Raw genomic sequence first — 19,717 nt, forward strand, 5'->3', positions numbered from 1 at the left:
TCTCCTTTGCTCCAGGGAAATAACCCCAACCATCCAATCTCTCCTCATAACTAAAACTCTCCAGCCCAGGTGACATCCTGGTAAATCTCCTCTGCACTCTCTCTAGTGCAAACACATCCTTCCTATAATGCAGATTCCAGAACTGCATGCAATACTCTAGCAGTGGCCTAAACAGCGTTTTATTCCTTTCCAGCATAGCCTCCCTGCTCTTTAATTCTGTGCCTTGGCTAATAAAGGCAAGAATCCCATATGCTTTCTTAACCACCCTGTCTACCTGTCCTGCTACCTTAAGGGACCGGTGGACATGTACACCAAGGTCCCTCTGATCCTTGGTACTTCCCAGGGTCCTACCATTCATCGTGTATTCCCATGCCTTGTTTGTCCTGCCCAAATGCATCACCTCACACTTATCCGGATTAAATTCCATTTGCCACTGATCAGCCCATCTGACCAGCCAGTCCATATCCTCCTGTAATTTAAGGCTATCCTCCTCACTATTTACCACCCCACCAATTTTCGTGTCATCCGAGAACTTACTGATCAATCCTCCTACGTTCAAGTCCAAATCTTTTATGTATACCACAAACAGTGAGGGACCCAATAATGATCCCTGTGGAACCCCACTGGACACAGGCATCCACTCAGAAAAACACTACTCGACCATCACCCTCTGCTTCCTGCCACTCAGCTAATTCTGGATCCAATTTGCCAAATTGCCTTGGATCCCATGGGCTCTTACCTTCGTTATCAGCCTCCCATGCGGGACCTTATCAAAAGCCTTGCTGAAGTCCCAGGTAGACTATGTCAAATGCATTGCCCTCATCTACAGACCCGGTCACCTCATCGAAAAATTCAATCAAATAGGTCAGACAGGACCTCCCCTTAACAAAAGCCATGCTGACTGTCCTTGATTAATCCCTGCCTCTCCAAGCATAGATTAATTGTGTCCCTCAGAATTGCTTCCAATAGTTTCCCCACCACTGAGGTTAGACTGACTGGCCTGTAGTTCCCTGGTTTATCCCTTCCTCCCTTCTTGAATAGCAGTATCACATTGGCTGTCCTCCAGTCCTCTGGCACCTCTCCAGTATACAGAGAGGTATTGAAAATTGTTGCCAGCACCCTTGCTATCTCCTCCCTTGCCTCACTCAACAGCCTGGGATACATTTCATCCAGGCCTGGAGATTTATCTACTTTTAAGCTTGCCAGACCACTTAGAACCTCCTCCCTTTCTATGCTAATTTCTTTAATTATATCACAGCCCTTCTGCCTGATTTCCATATCCACATCGTCCCTCTCACTTATGAACACCGACACAAAGTATTCATTTAGAACCTTACCTACGTCTTCTGGCTCCACACACAAATTACCACTATGGTCCTTAATGGGCCCTACTCTTTCCCTAGTTATCCTCTTACTTTTAATGTACTTGTAAAATAACTTTGGATTTTCCTTTATTTTACCTGCCAATGTTTTTAATGCGCCCTTTTTGCTCTCCTAATTTCCTTTTTAAGTTCCCCCTACACATTCTATACGCCTCCAGGGCTTCCGCTGTTTTGAGCCCTCGGCATCTGCCATAAGCCTCCCTTTTTCTCTTTATCCAATCCCTGGATTTGTTGGTCCTACCCTTTATCTTTACTGGAATATGTTGGCCCTGTACTCTCCCTATTTCCTTCAAAATTCCTTCCTATTTCCTTGGTGAGTTCAAATTATTACCAGGCGCCAGATTCGAATGTAGCTGGTTATTGGGTCCTTCTGCATTTCGGGACACTGGATAAGGGGTCCAGTACCTGTATTTTGTTTGCTCAGTGCTTCCTGTACCATTTCAAGTGAAAACTAATGCAAGTTGTTCTATATAACCCTTTGGATTTGAATGTTGGCCAAAGTTTAGATTTCTAAATTTATAGTTGTTTACATACGAGAGTTATATTTGTGGCATAATTTTTTTTGTTTTAGTTAGTTATCTGTAGTATTTTATGAAACTTGTAGTATAGACAGTTACAATAAGTTAAATTTAAGTATGGTGTTGGCCATGACTCAGTGGTAGCACTCTTCCCTGAGTCAGAAGGTTGTGGATTTGTTCCACTCAAGAGACTTAAGTCGTGATTTAGGCTGATACTCCAGTGAAATATTGAGAGTGTGCTGCACTGTAGGAGGTGCCATCTTTTGGTCGAAATGTCTTCTTTCTCAGGTGGATGTAAAAAATCTCATTGTACTATTTGAAACAGGTCATGGGAGCTCTACCTGATGTCTCAGTTGATATTTATTAACAAACATCATGAAAGCAGTTTATCTGGTTGTCATCACATTGCTTTTTGGGGAATTTTGCTGTGCATGAATTGGCATTTCCTACATGACAACAGTAATTTTAAAAAATGTACTTGATTGGCTGTAAACCGCTTTGGGACATCCTTAGTGTGTGAATGGTATTATAAATGTAAACCTTTTTTTCCTTTTTAAATTTATGTTTTTATATACTGTTGCTGTTATTAATGCTCATCAATGTGAGGGATGCCAGTGCTGGTGAAGGGAATGCTTTGACACAGTTAGCATTATCAACATTCCAATATAGTACCACAGTATTGACCAGCTGAAAATTGGGAGCATAGAAATATTAGCAGAACAAGCTATTGAATGAAAGTCCTTCTCCAAATGGGGTTATTGCTCCTTCGTAGCCTTTGTAAGTGAGATAGCCAACTTAGTGCCATTGTGTGCAGGATTCTGATAGTTTGTGATGTGAGTCAGGAACTGTGTTGAGACTGTAGACACTTTGCCTTGAAACCCAAGTTGAGAGACACGAGCCATTTCTCCCATTGATTTGATTTGGTTTCAAATTGAGATCCCATTGAATTTTCTGTGATTCCAATCTTTAAGTTATTTCTCATAGCAAGCAATGAACACTCTACTTTTCAATGAAACAACAAATAATAAATCAGAAATTCAAAACAGACAACTTATGATTTTATACAAGGAAATTGTTTAGTAATTATCGCTGAAATATTACCATTGGTTTAGTGTTTCAGCACATCGAAGTGCAGAAATAGTTCATGGAGTACCAATAGGAATGAAAATCCTATTTAATGTTACCGTTATGTATTTGAGAAATTTGCACAATAAATTCTTACTCCGTATACTCGTTGAGGACAGATGATGCCCGAACAGTTACGAAAAGAGCAAGGTATTTTTTTCCCTCCATTTCTTGCCAAATACTGAAACTTTATCCCCTTTTAGCTCTAATGAGTGATTCAAGCAGTCAGCATGAGAATAAAAGAAAAACTTGAGAAGCTATCCTGTCAAATTAAACAGAAGCTTCTCACAAATATAACCTTTTAGTAAACAGGAAAACATAATAAGAGTATTAAATGCAATTAGATCTCTAATTTGCATTACCAGAGAGAAGTTCTTTTGTGTAGCAATAGATTTCACAAGGCACATGGATTGAAGCAGGTATTGTGACTCTTGTTTGGTGCATATTCCATACTGTACTATTAAATTGATGTCAGTGCTGTTTATCATAGGATTTGGAATGTTTGGATACTTAAAGACATCAGGTTTGATAAATAAGGCAAGTTATCTCAAAAAGTGTCGTGTGAAATGTTTTTGACTCTTGATATTAAAACTGTCTTTTACCCTTTAACCATTCATGCTTTTTAGGTTAAATAGTTCTGTCTGCCTGTTGTTCTAGTAATCCCAGTACTTGCTAAAAGTGTGCAATGGTCGTACTGTTGACTATTGGATGATGCTGTAAGCATATCGGGCAAGTAACTCTAATTTTAGCTATACTACAGCATGGATCATTGTTTTTGTCATGGATCATAAGAGAATAAATGTCATTAAACATTTTCAATTATAATCGACCAATCCTCCTTTTTGTGAAGTGTAAGACAACTTCATATCGGTATAACATTCTGGATAAACTGTCTTCTATTAAAGTACCATATCAACTTGATGAGGGCCTTGTTACCCAGGAATGATTGTTGACGAGGTTTTCTTGTGGCTAAATGTATAGTGCCATAAGAATTCAAGCTACAACAAAGCTTTTAATGTGGATGTATTAATTTAAGGATTTTGGAATTTTCAAGATTTTATTTGCATAGTAGGAAGGACTTCTTCCAAAGATATATCCATGCTTTCTACGAACTGAAATATTACCTAGTAGTGGTCATGGACCGAGCACACTCCAGGTGAACAATATGCCAACATGGACACCAGTAACAAAAAATCTGGACCTTGATGGCTGACAAGCAAATAATGCTCTGAGAGACCATATGTTTCAGGCAGCAAGTCAAATGTATTTTTTAAAAATAAAAATATTAAAAATAAAAGCGATTGTGAATAGATAAATTAGTATTTCTCACTTAGCTAACAGAAGCTGTTGTAAAATAACAAAATATCTGAAATATCTAAAGTTCCTGTCATTTTCTGTAGTGTTATGCTGTATTGCAAATTTATGCATATCCCCGATTACCCCTGTGCTTGCTGACCTACATTGGTTCCCAGTCAAGCAACATCTTGTTGCTTCTCATCCTTGTTTTCAAATCCCTCCATGGCCTCACCACTCCCTATCTCTAACTCCTCCACCCCACCACCCTTCATGATATCTGCTCTCCTCTAATTCTGGCCTCTTGAGCATTCCCACGTTTAATTGCTCTATCAGTTGCCTAAACCTGGGCTCTGAATTACTCTCTCTACACCTCTCTGTGCCTCTACCTTGCTTTCCTCTTTTAAGACACTCCTTAAACTTACCTCTTTGATCAAGTTTTTTGTCATCTGACCTAATATCTCCTTATCTGGCTCGGTATCAAATTTTGTTTTATGTGAAGCACCTTGGAACATTTTATTACAATAAAAGTGCTACATAAATATAAGTTGCTGTTTCTTGAACTTGTCCCCCTTTGCAGTATAACTCCAATATTCTCTAAAGTCAGAATTTTTAGAAAAAAAATGCTTGGTTAATTTGTTGGACTTGAGAACCTTGTAAACTCACTGCAAGGTTTTTAATGTTATGAGAAAGTGGAAACTCTTGCTGATGCTTTCCTAATTTTAAAAACTTTGGTGTAAAGTTCTATACATATATGTAAGCATGAATTCATAGAGCTTACCCCTGGTGGGTAGTGTGCAGTTCACAATCATGCTCTGCCTTCAGTATAACTTCAGCATTGCTGGCTTCTCACTCTGCCAATTTAGAAATCAGACTAGTAATGCAGCACAATTGCAGTAATGTACAAAAGAAATGTATAGTGGCATTTGCCGTGTGTAGTAAATTACAGCTATTAAATGATTATCACCAGAGTTGAATGTTAAAGCCAGAAATTTGCCAAGATTTTGTTTATTTTCAATGAAGATTTCCATAGGTATTTATAGAAGTGCTTGAGACAAACAAATGTTGACTTACTACTTTTCTAGGACTGACTTTGGCTTGAACAAAGATTTTTTTACATACAAAATAAAATGCACTTTATTGGAATGATTATTATGTGAAGATTTGCAGAAGTCTTTATTTCTCTAGATCATACACAGGTCATCTCAGAGACCATGAGACAATTCAAAGATTCTCCAAGGCTGCTAGATTTTAGCCAGTCTGTCCCCAAACTTCTTAATTTTCTGCAATTGCAGACCTAGGAGCACATTGTTTTTCTTGCTGTATTCCAGTAAATTGTCTCGCTAACATTATTTTTGGAAGTTAGAATAGAAAGGGTCCCTTGGAGCCTGCTAATAGAAACATAGAATGGTTGTAGCATAGCAGGATGTCATTTGGCCTGTTTGGTTGGTGCCTTCTCTCTGCAGATGGAATGGAATACTCACTCAAAAGATTTGAAGTCCACTGCTCTGACTGCTTTATTGGTGGTAGCAGGAATTATACACTTTATTTAGATCTTTAGTTACACCTTTGGCCTGGGGTTCACGGTCAATGGCGAAGTGATGGCACTCGTTGCTGGCCTCAAAGAAAGCTGCCCACAGAGGTCTAGTTTATCTCTGTGGCATGGATTTCTCCTTTCCTGACATCAGTTTGAATCCAATGCCAAGCCACGGGGATCTCCAGGCACCCAGCAACAATGATGTCGTCAAGCAGGATAAGCAGCCAATCACATTGAAATATTTTCATAGACAGCAAAGCAGGAGGTAAAATCTACTGACTCTCTTTAATCAAAATTTACCAGATAGCAAGATATAGTGTTTGGGACATAAAGTAGAAGCTGAAAATATAGAACTTAAAAAAATAAAAATGTAATCGTTTTCCATGATGGAGACATTTTAAATTCCACAAATATAAATTAATTTTTCAGGAGCAGTAATTATGAACCAAGTATGTCGTTAAAAACACTCCTAAACCTCATTCACTGGGGTGCAACTTTTTAAAGGGTTTTTACTGCAAGTTTATTAACATAAGAGAGCAGGTTCTTATCAGTTCAGCAGTTTCTTTTTGATTGCAGCACCTGGGGGATTTCACAAGCGCAATCTCTGGAGAAGGACAGGAATCACTGAAAACAACTCTTAGATTTCTGCATTTGACTGGGCCTGTGCAGATTCTAGAAGTTTCTGTCAGTTTCAGAGGAGTAATGAAAGCATTAGCTGACAGTTTTATGATCATGATTCCTACTGCAAAATCAGGGCCAATTTTCTTTTTGCTGAAGTTAGTTACATAGACAAAGTATTGTAAAATATGACCTGAAAGAGTGGATTAAATTGGAATTGTATTAATAACAAGCCTCCAATATAATAATTTTAAAAAAATATTTGTTTTTTTTTTAGGTGACTTCCCAGAAGGCGGAGTCATTTGCATCATTATTGAGACACTCTCCTCTGACACAGATGGGCCCTTCCAAAGATAAAATAGTCGTTGGTAAAATCTTCCATATAGTGGGTGATGATCTTTATATTGACTTCGGTGGAAAGTTTCATTGTGTGTGCAGAAGGCCAGCAGTAGATGGAGAGTAAGTGGCTTAGTGATTCTAATTATAAGATCAATGGTTTATTGGTTAAACATTAAATATTTTCACTGTTACCTGTTTATTGCCAGTAAAATAAATCATTTCAAATCAATTTTGGTAAAGATAAAATAAATGCTAACATGTTCTCAGGATCATTTTATTCACAAAAGCTTAAGAAGTGTAACTTAGTGCTGGTGGTGAAAAATGTTCAGTTGACACATACATTTTTTGAGGACACCTGAAAGAGCTCATTCCTTACCTTTCAGTCCATTTTACTGTGAATGACTACATCTGCAGTAGTTTAAAAATTAACTTGTTTAGCAAGTAAAGATTTATCTTGGAAATTTTTCATTCACCTTACTTGGGAATAGAGGACATCTTGATTACTAATTCTTGTGTTTACTCTTTGCCAAATAAAGGAAGTGTATTCAGTTGATTGCAATTTTACAACTTAACTCTGCAACTTTTTGGTTAGGAGGCATGTTAAAACAAAATGCACACATCTACAGATTACCCACTGGCATTCTGTTTTCATAGTTGGAGAATTTAAAAAAGTAACATTGTCATCAAAGCTTGCCAAGAGTTTTGCTCAGCAGATGCAGAATACCAACTCTCCAACACTTCTCCCTATCACCCCCTGGACTGTGGCCCCACCACCAAACATCAAGCCATTGCTTCTAGAACTGCCATTGACCTTATTTCCTCTGGAAGCCTTCCCGCCACGGCTTCCAACTTCTTAGTTCCCAAACCCCAAACAGCCCACTTCTACGTTCTTCCCAATCGCACACATAGGACTGCCTGGTAAATCAATCATTTCAACCTGTTCCTGCCCCACTGAACACATTTCTTCCTATCTCAACTCTATTTTTTCTCCCCTTGTCCAGTCTCTTTCCACCTACATCTTCCGATACACTCTGCCACTTGAACAGTTTTCAATTTCCTGGTCCTAATTGTCTCCTCTCTGCCATGGACATTTAATCTCACACACCTCCATCCCCCACCAGGGCGGTATTAGGGCTCTCTACTTCTTCCCTACCTGTGCCCTCAGCTCATCGGCTTCATTTACTATGCTCCTTGCATTTACATATATACCCTTTAACACTGCCAAATTCCTGTGTTGTACACTTTTAACCTATGCTTGTCCTGTCTTTCAGAGTCACTCACTAATTCTTAATCTCCCGTTCCCTGCTCTGAATTTGCCCTAAGGTTCCCATCCCCCTGCCAATCTAGTTTAAAACCGCCCCAATAGCACTAGCAAATCTCCCTGTGAGGATACTTGTTCCAGTCCCGTTCAGGTGTAGACCGTCTGGCTTGTACAGGTCCCACCTTCCCCAGAACTGGCCCCAATGCCTCAGAAACCTGATGCCCTCCCCCCTATACCAGCTTTCCAGCCATGTGTTTGTTCGCTTAATTCTCCTATTTCTTTTCTAGCTTGCACGTGGGACTGGGAGTAATTCTGAGATTACTGCTTTAGAAGTCCTGCTTTTCAATCTCCTTCCTAGCTCCCTAAAGTCTGCTTTCAGGACCTCATCCCCTTTTCACCTAGGTCATTGGCATCAATGTGGACCATGACCTCTGGCGGATCACCCTCCCCCAGAGAAATGACATGCAGCCACTCCGTGAGATCCTTGACCGTGGCACCAGGGAGGCAGCATACCATCTTGGAGTCATGTATACGGCCACAGAAATGCCTGTCTGTTTTCCTAACTAACGAATCCCCTATCACTACTGCTCTTTTCCCTCTTCCTTCTCCCCTCCTGTACAGCAGAGCCGCCTGTGGTGCCATAAACTTGGCTCTGACTGCACTGTCATGACACAGCAGTTGGTAAAGACTGAGTTGTTTAAATCCCAGAGGGAAACTTGAACAACTGTCATAGCCTATATTTTCAATTGGTATGTTTTAGATGCAGCTCTGAATTCAGGAATAAAACCAGCAAGCCTCAAAATGTTTTTTATATAAAACTAAATTAAACAATTATTAATTTAAGAACAAATTAAACACACACATATGTCTGCAAATTACTACCAGAATAACTTTCAAACAAATCCCCAAATTAATCATTCCCAGGTAAATCTTCACCAAGCAACTATAACCCATAGACTTTAAACAGACACCAGGGAAAGCACATTTGACTGTGCAATTCAAAATGAGGTTTCTTTCAATTTGATTCCTTTGCAGACAGTTGTAGGCTTACAGACTGGTTAGGTCTTAAATGCCTCTGACACACGCAAACTCCTTTCTGCTTTTATCCTTTCTGTTTACACCTTGCTTCCCCTTTAAATGAAAGTTTTCCATTGTATTACTAGGTTTTTAAATTTTATCTCTCCTAATAATAATCCTTTCATTCCACCAATTTTATTAGTAATATAAACACATTGCTTGGCATCTCCCAGCTAGGTGCAAGATTTTACTTATTCTTTTGAAAGGTTTATTCAACAAATGCAAATTACACTTTATCACCTTCTTCTTACATTTATCTAATTAACATATCAAAGCTACTATACATCAAAGCACCCAGACTAGTCCGCTTTAATCCAATTAAGCCACACACATAGACAAACACATTGATACAGACCCTACTACAAGTCCAATTTTAAATCCAATTTAAAAATAAATTTTTATAGGCATTAATACCTCTTCATGACATTCACTCCTCTGAGGAACCAACGACCTCACCAGTATCCAAAATGAAAATCCGATTGGTGAGCCGAACCCCAGGCGACTCCTGCACTACCTGCTTAATTTTCTTGGGCTGCCTGGCGGTCACCCATTCGCTTTCTGCCTCCGGACTCCGAAGTTGCGGTGTGACCACCTCTTTGAACGTGCTAGCCATGTAGCTTTCAGCCTCGCGGATGCGCCATAGAAGCTCCAGCTGCCCCTTCAGCTTGGAAACCCAGAGCTCTAGTTTCTGCAGCTGGTGACACTTCCTGCACATGTGGTCGTCTAGGACACTGGTAGCATCCACAGCTTCCCACGTATTACAAGACACGCATTGCACACGACCGAGCTGTCCTGCCATGGTTTCACTTTGCTTCCCTTACATTAACTTTATTTTACTTTGGTTTCCTTATGTAACTTTGTTTTACCTGGCCTCGACAACTTTATTTCCCTGTTGCTCGTGTTTCTTACGTAAATGTAAGTAGCCTCTTTTAAAAAGGGTGTTTTTTCTAATTTTCAGCTACTTGATGACACTCCCTAACAGCAATTTCTCACCAACCAATTAACTTATGTTTCTCCTGTGATAGGTGCTGCTGACTTTTTTTTGGAAAAATATACTTTATTCATAAAATAGCTGAAAGAACATAACAAAACATTTCAAAATGGCCACCGCAAAAAGTGCAATCATATTCAAGTTTTCCACATAGATGATGAGGTGCTTCAATACAATCAGTGAACATTACAGACGTTTCCATTAGATCCAAGCAGACTTGAATGGATGTCAAGAAAACTGGTTTCACCATTCACCGCCAGATCTGTCTGGATCACTTAAAATACTATTGGGTCCTCTCTTCTGCCAGCATTGTTATTCCAGAATAGAACACCCTAGAATACAAATGTAATCCCAGGCTTCTTTTTTCTACTGCAAATCTTCTTAAACCCCTCTTCCTGGTCTGCTGCACCCTCGCCTCCATCAGTAAGTTCAAGGAGCTCATGGCTTTCTTTGTCACTGTGATCGAAACCTCGTCAGCTGCCTCTACCACTTCCCTCTCTTCCATTAGCCCACTGGGCCAAACTTCCTCTAAAGTTCCTCCCTCCCTTAACCCTGAGCTTGCATCTTTCTGCAGTTTCTGTCCTATCTCACCTCATGTCTTCTCCTAGCTTATCTTGTTCATTAGTCTCACTTCCAATTACCTTGATTCTATTCCCACTGAATTGCAGACCATCAAACTTTCCTTCCAGATGCCAATGTTAGCTGATATTGTTAATGATTCTCTCTCTGCAGTTACTGTCCCACTCTCCTTCAAATCTGCTGTCACCAATCCCTTCTCAAAAAATCCAAACCTTGATATCACCTCCTTAACTCCAACTTCCCATTCCTCTCCAAAGTCCTTGACAAGTCGTCCCCTCTAATTAGGTTTCTGCCCCTGCCACAGTACTGTAACTCCTCTTATCAAAGCCACAAATGAAATCAAATGTGAATGTGACAAAGATAAACTACCCATCCTCAGGATAAATCCTTCAGGGTCAGATCTTTTTAAGAAAGACATTGAAACATTTATTTAAATTTTATTTTTCCCCCAAACCTTTAGAAGTATAAAGATATAAGAAATATGTTTTTATTCTTGAAGCTGCATTCTAGGAGGTTAACTAAAATTTTTCACATTTAAATGTTTTTAAAAGTTAGCAGGCATAGGGTATCTGCTAATATAGTATGTACTGGAATTTTCATCTTTCATTTATCATCTTCCACAGTTGGAGTTAATCCAGGTTTAGGTTTGCTCTCTGAAAGCCACGCTAGGTTCATTTTGATGGATGGTTCATGAAGGTTCCTGCTCAAACATACTGAATAACCCCTGATTGTTCGTTGGCACACCAATTGGGTTTTCTGTGTCACAGATATTTCCACCTTTTCTCTATACAGTATCCTTAAGGACATGCAGAAAGTTATGCTTAAATTAACTGGTTTATTAACTAAAATTAACTAAATTAACTAAGCTGCTAGTGATATCACAATTCATTGTTGAAGTGTTCAATATTTCTTTCTAGATTTGTTGAAAGTTTGCTGTCAATTGAAGCCCCAGCCAATTATTGTGCACTAGTACAGTGATGACGTAAAGCTCTGTTAAAGGCTATATATTAGCCTATTTACTGCTGCAGATGGCTATGATTAATGCTTACAATCATGTGAAAGCGATGAACAGGCAGTTCATCCATTGGGTCTGTCTCATAGTCATGTTCCAATTGAGCCACATGGCTCCCAATGCTCTCTATCCATCAACAGCCTTGCAGTCTCCTGGGAAAGTCAAAAACACAGATTTAAAAAAAACTCAGGCCAAATCAAGTAACAACAAATTCTATGAAATCCCTCTTTGACAACTTCCCCCCCCCACCACCCCCCCAGCTATCCCTGAAGTCAATCAAACAAGTTCAGCAGACCATAGTGACGACCTTGAATTAAATGTACTTTATCGTACATTTAAGTTTTAATTGAAGACGACAAAATATAATGTTTTACTGCCACTTAGGCATTTTTTGGATCCCACCAAAGCTGTGGTGTTATTGGTCAGCACCAAGCACCATGAAAGCCACAGGTTAAACAAAATAAGTGCAAATTGATTTTGGCTTCTTCTGGCGAGATGCTGCCAAGTTAAAGAAATTCAGGTTCTTGAAGTCAAGATTAGGAGAGTGGGGAGAAATCTACCCTCTCCTAGCAAAACAGATTTAAAAATAAAATGCCCAGGCCAGTTCAAGGGAAAAGTACTTCTGAGATATCCCTCATTGACCACTGAAGGTGATCAAAACTCATTCTGGAGTTTACTGTGACCATGGAGTACATCATGCAACGTTCCACCTATCTTTTGCATGCTCTGGTAGCAGCCTTAATTCAGGAATTTACCCAGTTTCTGAAGGAATATGAATTGAAATGCATGTATCCAATCATGTCCCAAATCACGCCACAGTATGGAAACAACCCTTATCACAATGTGACTGTGATAAACTAGACTTTACCTTCCTTCTCAATCTGCCTGCAACCTTTGACACAGTTACACCATCCCCCTCCACTGCCTTTCTTTTGCTCAGCTGTTTCGGTCTGCCCCTGCCTGCTTCTCAACTTATATCTTTACCTGCCTTTGCTCAATCACTCCACCTTTGATCCTCTATCTACTCCCACTTGTTCATTTACCCCGATAGTACTCCTTGTGACCTAAACCAGTTGTTCACATCTTTTGCATGCACACTTCCACTCTTTCTGAAGGCATTAAAGAGAGTTCAATAGACAGTTTAGTCAAATTATTATGAAATAATGTAATTAAAGAAATAATTTAAGCTCTTTATTAGACTTTTCAGTTTCTTAGGGAAAAATGTGGTGAATGAAAAAAAATCAAAGCACTTTAAGCAATTTGTGGGAATACATTGGTTGGATTGCACAGTGATAAGGTTGCATCGGCAAAACCCAGACTTAACAATTCCGATACACCCTGGATGGTCTCCTATACACCATGTTCTATAAACTTCAAGTTATTCAAAATCTGCAACTCCATATCCTGTTGCACACCAAACCCAACTGACCCATCACCCTGACCTTGCTGAATTGTTTTGGCTCCTAGAGTCCCCAACAGCTCAAGTTTAAAATCTGACCCTTGTGATTAAATCCCTTCGTGGCTGCATTCCTGTCTCCCCAGCCTGATACACCACATCTTAAATTCCGAGTTCCTTTGATTAGCCTCTTATGCATTCCCACTCCCTTCATCAAAACATTGGTTACCGTGCTTTAAGTCATTTCAGCCTTATACACTGAAATGCCTTCTCATCTTTTTAGACCATTATTAAAACCCCACCTCTTTGACTGCACTTTTGGTCAGCCTTTCTCAAACCTTCTATGACCATTGGTTTTTTTTGCCCTATTATGGCTCTTCAACTTGTTTTGGGACCTTTTTCTACAATGAAGGCGTGATATAAATGAAGGTTTTTTTATAGATATTGCCACCAGGTACCTTTCCTATTTTAATATGGCTACTTTTGTAAGTGATTCCGGTTGCTACCTACTGAGTGACAATTGGGAGCAGCACCACTGTGTGGAGAGCCCTCCAATTTGTGCTGATTATTCATCACAATACAGTTCATGAGGATCAAGCCCTCATCTTGTTGACTGTGGTTGTCAGATGTAAACTCTTGTTACGTATATGTTTATTAGGTTATTATTATACAGAGCACCCTTACGTTTTCTCCTTATAATTGGTTCCCTTAATTTTCTAGTTACTGATGGACATTTGGTTGCCTGGGCATTAAATGTCACCTTTAACTGGTGTAAAAATGTTTTAAGAGATTTCAATTTTTAAATCATTTTTAAATTTTGCAATTTATAGTTATTAAAGTACAATTTTAAAAAAGTTAGTAACCCAAGCATTATTGTGTGGCCAGCTATTAAAATAAGCAGAAAAGAAAGGGTTACTATGTACAATTAAGCTAAAGTGTTCAAATTAAAGCTAGCAGTTAATTCAAGCAAGTAAAAGTGGCTTTATACTTCAGGAGATGACTTTAGTCTTCTTTGCTGGCCTATCACACGCACTGAACGTTGTGCTGGCTGGAGGTGGGAGTAAAAGGCTTTTCTTATGATTGCACTTCCTAGACTATTTAGTCCGCATTCAGAAGAGAACAGTGGCTGCAGACAAAAGCTGTATACACTGTACAAACAGAGCACCAAAGCAGCAGTACACTGACTCATTCTTCGCTGTGTGTGAGAACTGAGGGGGACTCTATTCACTGCCTTTGTGCTGGTGTCTGTCAACAGCGCTGTTTGAGGCAATGGCTATTGTGTTCGTCAGTGTTTCTTATTGACCTATGTCTCAGCTTGTAATGTTCCCAGGGTTGGACCTGTGAGTGAAAGAATATTTGGAAAGGGTAATAGTGGACCAAATGCATTTCACAGTACTGTCAACTGAACTATTAAATCTAAACTGTGGTTTGCAGTAATGCAAACAGGTAATTATGTAGTCACAGCTGCAGTACACAATAATGTCTTTTGACATCTGATAATCACCTTTTTAAAAAGTGTGATTTAGTATGCCTGTTTCATTGTGAGTGTTAATGGTATTAACAGAAAATAGTCAAAATGATTAGTGATGTTGACAAGTCAGAAATGTGGAAACTTTTTGAAAATTGTCATATTTATAGTTAAAATGTTAGTATTTTTTATATTGCTTTTAATGGCTCAATCTCAGTAGTTAATCTGACTTTCTTGCTAACTGTATTTGACCTTGGCTGAATGCCAAAGTCAGTTCAGACTGGTTTTAGATTTGACTGCAGGAATTCTAGTGGCTTTATGCCTCTTGGCTGTGCCTTGTGTGTTTAGCACTGCCTGTCGCTTTACCTACCTTTCTGGGAAAGAGAGAAGCAGCTCAAATCCTAAAACAAAACATGGAATTTCTCCCATCTGGCTTTGCAGTTGTGTTGAAGGTACCTGTCAGAGGTGCAGCTTTGCAATGATTCACTGCATTTCCCACGAACAATTACAGGAGGAACTGGCTGTGACCACAAAGAAAATCTCAGTCAACTTTCCCAGAGTTTGCAGCTGGTCAGCACTGACTAAAGGAACACGACTCATTGCATTAAAATGGTTGAGGATTTTCACCTCTTAAGGTTGTGTAAACCTGTTGCTGTCTGTCCATTTGGTAATCTGACAGATAACTGGTCTGAATTATTTGGACCCCAAAGTTAAACAGGTGTCAAGTATACCACTTTGCAATGAGAATGTGTTAACTTTTATTTAAAAAATGACTAGTTAATAGACCTTTAGCATAGTTGGAAAAGCATGCAATTTTTCATGTTTTAATTTTAAATAATTTATTTTTAGGATATTCCATAGCAGAACATAGCATTTTTTTCAATTTTCCCACGCAGTTGGGTGGGATGCATTTTAACTATTTGAGACTGTAACTCAATAAAGTTCCGTTGCTGTTATGTGTTGCATGTCAAGTACATTTGTGGTTTGCTTTTACACTTACTTTTTTAGTGGATTAGTTGGGAAAAGTGGTTTTGGTCAATTAAATTGATTGGTCATGCGATGGATTTTTCACATCTAAGGTCTTTTCATCTGCTTGTCCATCATCCAATACTGCATAAGCAGAAATTATTTCCAACTAAATATTTGGAATTCAGAAGCCATTGTATTCAATGTCTGCTACAAGCTCAGTTTCCTATCCACTGACGCCATCCCGCTCCCTGACAACTCTCTAAGGCTGAACCAGACTGTTCACAATCTTGGTGTTATTTTTGACCCTAAGGTGAGCTTCGCATCACATATTCGTGTCATCACTAAGAATGCCTATTTCTACCTCTGTAACATCTCTTGACTCTGCCGCTGCATCAGCTCATCTGATGCTGAAACCCTCACCCATGCCTTTGTTATCTCTAGACAACTATTCTAATGTTTCTCTTTCCACAGATGCTGCCAGACCTGCTGAGTTTTTCCAGCATTTTTTGTTTTTATTCTAATGCACACTGGCCGACCTCCCGGTTTTACCCGTTGTAAACTTGAGGCCCTCCAAAAACTCCTGCCCATGTCATGGCTCACAGCAAGTCCCGTTCACCCACTGTGCTCATCAACCCACATTGGTTCCTGGTTAAGCAAAGCTTCAATTTTAAAATTCCTAATACCTCATTTCAAATCCCTCCATAGCCTCGCCCCTCCTTATCTCTGTAATTTCCTCCAGCCATACAACCCTCCGAGGTATGTGTTCTTCCAATTCTGGGCTCTTGAGAACTGCCAGTTTTAATCATTCCCTCGTTGGCAACCATGCCTTCAACTGCCAAGACCTTAAGTCCTGGAATTCCCACGCTATACCTATCTGCCTCGCTACCACTCTTTCTTCCTTTAAGATGCTCTGACCAATCAGTTCTACTATTTCCATATGTGGTTAGGTGCCACATGTTTTTTGATAATGCTCCTGTGAATCACCTTGGATTATTTCACTATGTTAAAGAGGCTGTATAAATATAAGTTGTTGTTATAATTGAAGTAGAGCACTAATCTTTGAGTTCAGAATCTTGAACAGGTAATCTTTTACTTAAGTGAAGATCGAAGCATTTTTTAAGGCCTTGTTTTGTCAAACTATATTGCAGATTCAAGTCAAATATTGTACTGAAGCATTGGTGTACAATATATTTAAGTAATTGAGTTCTGAGGACGTTTTACTCATAATTGCCCTTCCTCCTTTTTTCCTCTTTCTCTTAGAGCATTGATCCAGAATTATGATTTCTGTTATTAAGGATTGCAGTTTTATTATTCTTTTAAAAATTGTTTAATGTTTAAGATAACAGAGCACTAGTACAGAGATGCTAATTGCACTCTAATATTTGCTTCAAAATATCTGCAGTTTCTGTTTCAGGAATCCTGGGGCAAAAAATTTACATTGAGCTTACAACATAGGAAACAGGCCTAGAGGAAATGGTGTCATAATTCGTAGATGATACAAAAATAGGAGGTATGGTTTAAGATCAAAGAAAGTTGCATAGGGATAATGATAAGATGAGAAATGTGCTAATAAGTGGCAGGTGTCAGTAAATCTGAGGTGGTGCATTTTGGTTAATAAAAAACAGTAATTATACTCCATGTTGTGAAAGAACAGAGTGATTTATAGGAATAGCTACATGGGATATGATGGTCTTGTCATTATAACTACTGGATTATTAGTCCAATTGCTATTAGTTCACATTTCACCATGGTATGTTGGGAAATTTAATTCATGAAAAATTGGTAATTTGTGGCTGGCACCAGGTAAAATAACAATGAAAACTGCTGGATTATCATAAAAACCTAACTGATTCAATTAAGTCCTTCTGGGAAGGGAACCTGCCACAGAAACAGAGACTGCAGTAGTGAACGTTACATACTCTACCAAGGAACATGCAAGACAGGCAATTGAAAAACTTATTGGCTATATGTTGGAGAATTGCTCAGTGAAAAGCCCTGCCCCCACGTGACCTTAGTTCCATACAATACGGTTGATTCTTAAAACTCCCGGGGCTGTTAGGGATGCAAAATAAATGTGGCCTTACAAGCATCAGCCACATCCAAAGGACATTTTTTTAAAGCAGCAATTTAGGATTGTAAAACAAAACACTAATGGATTCTGGTTTTATCTTAAGCGATATAAATAATAAAAGCCAAGAAGTAATGATTAACATATATAAAGTCTAAATAAGACCTGTCATTTGCTGTTGACTTTTGATTTGCGCTTAAAATTTTATATTAATTCCACTTTCCAGTTCTTCAGGAAAAAAATTCAAATCTATTTTAGACAACAAGCGAGGCTCACCTGCACCATGTTTACCTGGCTTTTGTAGGTACACTCACTTCCAGTCATTCTTCAGATGATGCAAGATGTTGTCCAGTTTTCTAATAAAGTTCAATGGAAAATACAGCCAAGTTCAAGTACTGGGACATGTCTACTTGTCAGGGGTCAAATTACTAGATATTCAGAAATATATGCATGGCAAAACTAAACCTCAGGGAACCTAAGCTTGATATAGCAACCATGTTTATATCCTCCAATACAAGGCTGTTTATTTCAGCAGTTCAATCTATTGGTAAAGTGATTGCCCTCTTAGACTTCTGCAGAAACAAAATCCATCAGTTTTATCTGTGGTGGATAGTTAGGGGAGCGACCTGGGTCGGTTTCCCTATTTAACACACCTGTCACCGGTAATTTCCCTTCAGATAAGTTACAGTAATTTTGAAACTAAGTGCCATTCTGCTGCATGTTTCCTTGCAGTTCAATCCTCTTATGAACTGTTGTGGATTTTCTATGATCCAAGAAATTATTTTTCCACGTTTGTAGACATATGTTAAGACTGGTGCAAAGCACCTGGAGTATCCATGATGGCCCATTACTTATTAAGCACACTTGAGAAGGAATCCTTATACGGAGTTCATCCCCAAGGTAATCTAGAAGTTGAAGTGGCATCTTCACATAAGAACATCTGAGCTAGGTTATAGTTTTAGCACTGGCCTTTACAATATTGTCGTGGAAATTCCTATCTTTTCTCTTTCTGTTTCTTTCACTGACTGCTTTTTCCCTGTCACTTTCATTGGTTGCTCAAAGCTCTTGTAATCCATTCCCAAAGTCAAGCAATAACACAATAGTCTTCATTGTCGCAAAACCCTAAAAGTAGTTATTAGTTGGTAACTTACTTTGTAACTCAGGCTGCAATCTATATAAGACTTGATCATTCTCAAATAATTTTGAAAATACAGTATTCAAACAGTTACAGTTTTTCTAAGAGCTATAATAAATTCTTTTGGAGCATCAAAGGGAAATTTTAACTAACTCAGTTAGCTCAGTAGGCTAGATGGCTAGAATGTGGTTCCGAATAACACCAACAGCATGGGTTTGATTCCTGGTCTGGCTGAGGTAGATTTGGGACCTTCCTCTTGCCTTGCCACTGAGAGTGGAAGGTAATGGCAAACTACCACTGATAAAAACCTGCCAAGAAAACTGCCCAGAATGAAGCACCAAAAGACAGTGAGCTAAGGACCTGCCTTTGGGCAGAGCACACACACAACTTGATATAACCACTAGCTGGTAAACAATACAGAATGTGAAGATCATAAGCTGGACTTCTTAGCCACTAGCAAACCCAGGAAACTATTCTAGTTATGTGGCTGCAAGCCAGAACTGGATATTTTAGAACATTTCTAATTAAGTTACGTGCATCCAGATGTGTGGTCTGTGGAACTCTATCATTCACTTATGTTCATTCTTGCATTCCAACAGGTGCAACAATATGCTTTCCTCGGGCCTGTATTTACATCAGTTACTGCGACTAACTTCCTCTTTAATTTGTTGGAACTTGTGTGCAAACAATTGAAGATTTTATTTAATATTAGATGTATTTTAGACATGATACTACCAGGAACTGGTTTATAATATATTGCTGTTCAGTTGAATGTATTTCTACTTTCAGGGACAACTCAATTAATTTTGTGCACACCCCATCCCTATAAACTATAGCCTTTAGTTATGAAACATATCCTTTAATCTTTAGGCTTTCTAAAAGGATCATGAGCAGGCTTTGAATAGTCTATTGTTATTTTTAACAGTAATGAAAAACAGGAGTTATTATA

The 19,717-nt window shown here is 38.9% G+C and overlaps 1 protein-coding gene across 1 annotated transcript in view; it reads left to right on the forward strand.

The window, feature by feature from the left end:
• LOC144679659 (tumor protein D52-like) overlaps positions 1-19,717 on the forward strand; it is a 272,612-nt gene that overhangs the window by 171,541 nt on the left and 81,354 nt on the right. The window contains exon 6 of the mRNA XM_078540259.1: positions 6,751-6,932. Within this exon, the coding sequence (XP_078396385.1) occupies positions 6,751-6,932 (182 nt within the window). The remainder of the gene's footprint in view (positions 1-6,750; positions 6,933-19,717) is intronic.

The sequence above is a fragment of the Cetorhinus maximus genome, chromosome 4, assembly GCF_964194155.1.
Source record: "Cetorhinus maximus chromosome 4, sCetMax3.hap1.1, whole genome shotgun sequence".
Classification (NCBI taxonomy): domain Eukaryota; kingdom Metazoa; phylum Chordata; class Chondrichthyes; order Lamniformes; family Cetorhinidae; genus Cetorhinus; species Cetorhinus maximus.